Source organism: Rhizopus microsporus (assembly GCF_002708625.1).
Source record: "Rhizopus microsporus ATCC 52813 unplaced genomic scaffold scaffold_15, whole genome shotgun sequence".
NCBI lineage: Eukaryota > Fungi > Mucoromycota > Mucoromycetes > Mucorales > Rhizopodaceae > Rhizopus > Rhizopus microsporus.
In genome coordinates this window covers 239947-244224 of record NW_019671930.1, presented here as the reverse complement: position 1 = coordinate 244224, position 4278 = coordinate 239947, and the positions used below count along the sequence as shown (strand labels likewise).

The 4278-nt window shown below is 37.7% G+C and overlaps 3 protein-coding genes across 3 annotated transcripts; all 3 read right to left on the bottom strand.

Moving 5' to 3' along the window:
* Positions 1-1187: 1187 nt before the first annotated feature.
* Positions 1188-2506, bottom strand: RHIMIDRAFT_293901 (uncharacterized protein; the record flags this gene model as incomplete). Its single annotated transcript, XM_023614028.1, has 5 exons — positions 1188-1469; positions 1524-1802; positions 1869-1976; positions 2016-2084; positions 2228-2506. 5 exons carry the CDS (start codon positions 2504-2506, stop codon positions 1188-1190), a joined length of 1017 nt encoding a protein of 338 aa, XP_023463642.1.
* Positions 2457-3342, bottom strand: RHIMIDRAFT_315041 (uncharacterized protein; the record flags this gene model as incomplete). Its single annotated transcript, XM_023614973.1, has 3 exons — positions 2457-2800; positions 2864-3241; positions 3283-3342. The coding sequence occupies 3 exons, from the start codon at positions 3340-3342 to the stop codon at positions 2663-2665; spliced, it is 576 nt and encodes a 191-aa protein (XP_023463641.1). The 3' UTR covers positions 2457-2662.
* A 169-nt stretch (positions 3343-3511) lies between these two features.
* RHIMIDRAFT_261312 (uncharacterized protein) lies at positions 3512-4207 on the bottom strand. The gene has a single exon (XM_023611519.1). The coding sequence runs from the start codon at positions 3903-3905 to the stop codon at positions 3609-3611; it is 297 nt and encodes a 98-aa protein (XP_023463640.1). The 5' UTR covers positions 3906-4207; the 3' UTR covers positions 3512-3608.
* Between the last annotated feature and the right edge of the window lie 71 nt (positions 4208-4278).

Here is a 4278-nt window from a genome sequence, read left to right as displayed (position 1 = left end):
AAAAAAAAAAAAAACAAAGTTTTCTTGGTATATGCTTTGAGAAATCTGTTTTCATTCTTTTTTATCATTTCGGCGTCTACTCTGTAGCTATACCAGCCATCACTTTCAGAAGTGAATGTAAACAAGAGATACAGTCGTTCCGCTTTCAATTGGACGATTTTTTGAAAATAGCAGTCGAACTTTTGAGAATATTTTTCTGTCTTTTCGAGATTAGTTTGACTCGAAAAAGGAAACTTTATTGCTCACTTTTTCGAAATCAAATTCGTCAAAGAAATAAGTTGACTTGGTCGCTTTGCTTAAATGCTTTTAGTCATAAACAATAAAGGCATAGCAATGTTTATATAGGGCGTTTATTTAGGCAGTGGTAAAATTGGCCTATAGAATGCTGAACGAAATTATAAAGATATTCTAAAGTCACCGCTTCACTGGCTTCGATAATTCTTGAACTGGGTGTTTCCACATCACTAAACTTCGCTTGAATTTGCTCTTTAAAATAGCCCAAAACTGTTCAATAAGGTTCAGTTCTGGCAAATAAGGAGGCAGGTACACAGGTATGTACTCTCTTTTAATAATGATATGGCCAATCATTGCAGGAACATGGGTTGGAGCGTTATCCATGACAATATAAAATCCTTTCATTTCAGGAAAGTCCTCCATGATATCCATTGTGTCATTAATGAACTACATATAATGGCCATATGTATTGCCTTTAGGAACAGAAATTCTGTCCTCTGGAGCTTTTCTTTTCGTAGCCCCTACGACTTTTCTTCTGATGTTTCGAAAAAATGAGCAATAAACATGTTCTTTCCAATATTCACCACTTGGATACCGGGAGTATCCCTAGGGATTCTCCCAACTCTACATCAGCGGTTCTCTCTAGTACATTTACCACAGAGGCCTCAACAACATCCTTATCTTCTGGTTTTCATGATGCTACTCAGGGCGCGCTTCCTTCCCACGCGTCTCGAATCACTATGGGAAATTTTCCCCGAAATATTAGATGTCCAGTAAATGCACAGTGGTAGTCCAGTAACTGATTTTGTTGTCCAGTAAATGCGCAGTGATAGTCCAGTAAAAAAAATAACCAAAATTTCACAGCCAAAAATTCCCCATAGTACGCCAAGAACAGCATACGCTTGTTCCAGCGATTCAGACAACGTATTTACACGCAATAGTCTTTGTTGTTCTTATTGTTGCTCTTGCTGCTCACGCAAAATGGCTTGATAACCTCCTTTATTCTCGATGATATCAACTGCTTCATCACCAAGACCGTCTACATCCTCCGCTGGTCTACGTGAGAAGACAGATTTGCCACTGTACGAGATAGCTTGCATACGGGAAACAAGAAATATGTGCTTGCACAAGTAGGGCATGTGAAGGCAGCTGCATCCTACATTGAACTCCTGAGAGCGGTCCAAATTCACCTTGTATTCTACATCTTCCTCAGTAAACGAGTGGCGAAAAAAGGTCTATGAAGCAAAATTAGATGATATCACATACGTTTTCGAGAATAAAGGACTTACAACTTGGTCATTTGCAAGAGACATAGTAACCATAACCTGAGCAACATTCAACTCGATTTCATCAGCTTTTTTCTCTCTTTTTGATTGCTCCGTTGTCAAAGGCATGACTTTTAAACCAAATTTAACTTGAACATGCTCTATTCTGTAATCACAAAGGACAACGTTTACCAAAGTGTAAACCACGCGGCCAACACACTTGTTCGGTGATCTGATCAAGTAAAACGATTTCAGCTGATTATGATAAGATTCTATCATATTATTAGTATGAAAAGAAGCATCCTAAAAGAAACAGACTTGTTAATAATTGACGAAGCTTATGAATATAGATGTAATGTCTTCACTTACAGATCTCCATGCTTTAGCCCAAAGACCCTTTCTTCCTAACCACATCTTCTCGAAATAGGTAACGAAGACAGAGAAGCTAGCTTCAAAGAATGCCTTGAAATCCAAGACCTACTTCTCATAAGCCTTAGAGCTTTCGGCATGCACCACCTTATGGGTAGCAATTCGAATGCTATCTCTAGCCCGAACAAATTCGTGAGTAGCGCCTACAACTTTTACCTATTGATTATTAAAATAGTAAAATATATATTAGACAGAGTTGGAGTATAAAGGCATTAAGTGAATAGCAAATAACTTAAATCAGTCTTCAGATACTTTTCTCAAGCACGCTTAATGTACTAATGTCACAGAAGAATGTCAACCTGGCCAGAAAACGTCTGTCTCAAAGCCTCGATTTCGGTTGCACTACAGTCAATCATGATTCTTTGGAGATTGACGTTGGCATTTTCCTTGACCAGAGCAAGTGTTACTTCTCTGTTAGTGATGAAATAGCAAACAGGGACACCCTTGTTTGTCACTTTGTTACGGACAACAATGGTGTACAAATAGCAATATTCGGCGGACTTGACAAACGACTTGTACGCCTTGTGTGTCGAATCCATATCCTTCTTCAGCGCTTTTAAGCATCTACCATGATACATATTGCTAGCTTATATGTATTTCTATATTAGTATTGCAGTATGTGAACCTACCATATTTTGCCAAGAAGACATCCACGAAACAAGGAAAGGTTCATTCATGTCAGGATCAACAGAAAACAAGGTTGAATAAAACCTAGTTTTTTGTAAAACATTCATTCACAAACGAACGCTTTCCATGTCAATAGGATTCTTTCTTGACAGCTTGTTCATTTTGGCAAAAATAACATTATAAGCATCGGCGTAGCGAACGAGCAAACCGGCGGGAACTTTTAAAAATGCCTGAGACATATCGAACTAAAATGATTATTGTTTGGGTATTAGTCATTAAGCAATATACAGCATTTTATTATTACTTACAGCATCCAAATTGTTTTCAGAAAGACAAAGGGTAGCCTTGGTTGCTTTCCAATCTTTGCTTGACTCAACTTGCTGGTTGATCCAACCTTTAATAGCCTTCTGCAAGCGAGAGGAAGTAAGGTCAAGGGCAGCCAAGGGGTCATGGTAGATATGGTGCCATTCGTATTCAACGTTAACGCTACTATTGAACGAAATGATTTCAGTAATTCTGGCAGGACAATTAACTTTAATTGAAGCTTTTTTTGATACTCTCCTTATCTTAGCGACTACTTCGCTTGAAGATGATGCTTCGGAAGCTACATCTGAAGACGCGTCTATAGCTACTTTCTTGCTAACTGCTTTGGCTCTACCGTGGTCACAGATAAAGTAACGTGTTTTCTTTGTTAGGTCACAAGCATTTAGCTGCTCTGGTGACATACTAGCTGTAATGGAAGCGTTTCTTTTGTTGATGGTTGCCGTACGCCTGATCCAATTGGCATGATGGGCGGCTACACTTCCGTACCAAGAATCAAACTCTGCTTCACTAGCAAACTGAAGTTGAACCAAGGGTTGTCATTGCTATACTTTGGGGCAATTCTTTGGATAAAAAGATTTTCAGTTATATTATTAAATAGCGTGTTCAATAAAAGTTTTATAAAAAGTTCACACTGCTCAAAAATTTCAAGTATTTTGTTTTTGATGTGCCTCTGAAGTTTAATGATCCAAGTAAGGAATGAGTAAATCACCAAAGAAAAAGTTACTGGAATTAATTTAACCATATAAGAAGCTTTTCATCATGAGGATGTTTGATAGGGATCGTCCTGCCATGTTGTAACTGATATAATTTATGCAGTACTGAGTACATAATCGGTAATTGCTGAGACCAAGTGAGAGCCAATTTTGAAGGAGCAGAAGGACTTAGAGGAAGCATATTCAGAAGGAATGAAAACTGCTCATATATATTTTCAGCTATAAATAAGCGTTGGTGATTATTATTGCGATCAGTAGTATAGTTCTTAGTGAGCTGTTGCATAGGATGCTTGGAAGCCAAGTTTTTGATCATTATCTGATTTAATCTCCGAAACACATGTGTATTTTATTGGCTAGAAACAGATTATACGTCATGCATTCCTAATTGCTTTACGAATATCATTTGCTGCTTTTCGTTTTTCCCCTTATTCATTGAAACAGAATAAACTACTTCTCTGATTATCGATGTGCTATTAAATGAAATTGGACATTCCCTATCAGTTGTTGACTTAAGCTTGCTTTCGAACAGACACCTATGGTTGATTCAGATTGTTAAAAGGTAGAAAAAAAAAACTCAAATCAGTACGTCACGTTACTAACAGCTGCCTTTTTCTATTGTGTGTATGCTTTTAGCCATGGTCAAAACGTCTGATGTATATTAAAGAATGCGCTACAGAGATGAGTAC

What these genes read in the sequence shown, in the direction of transcription:
- RHIMIDRAFT_261312 (XM_023611519.1), bottom strand. Translation starts at nt 3,905, where the DNA reads ATGATCAAAAACTTGGCTTCCAAGCATCCTATGCAACAGCTCACTAAG.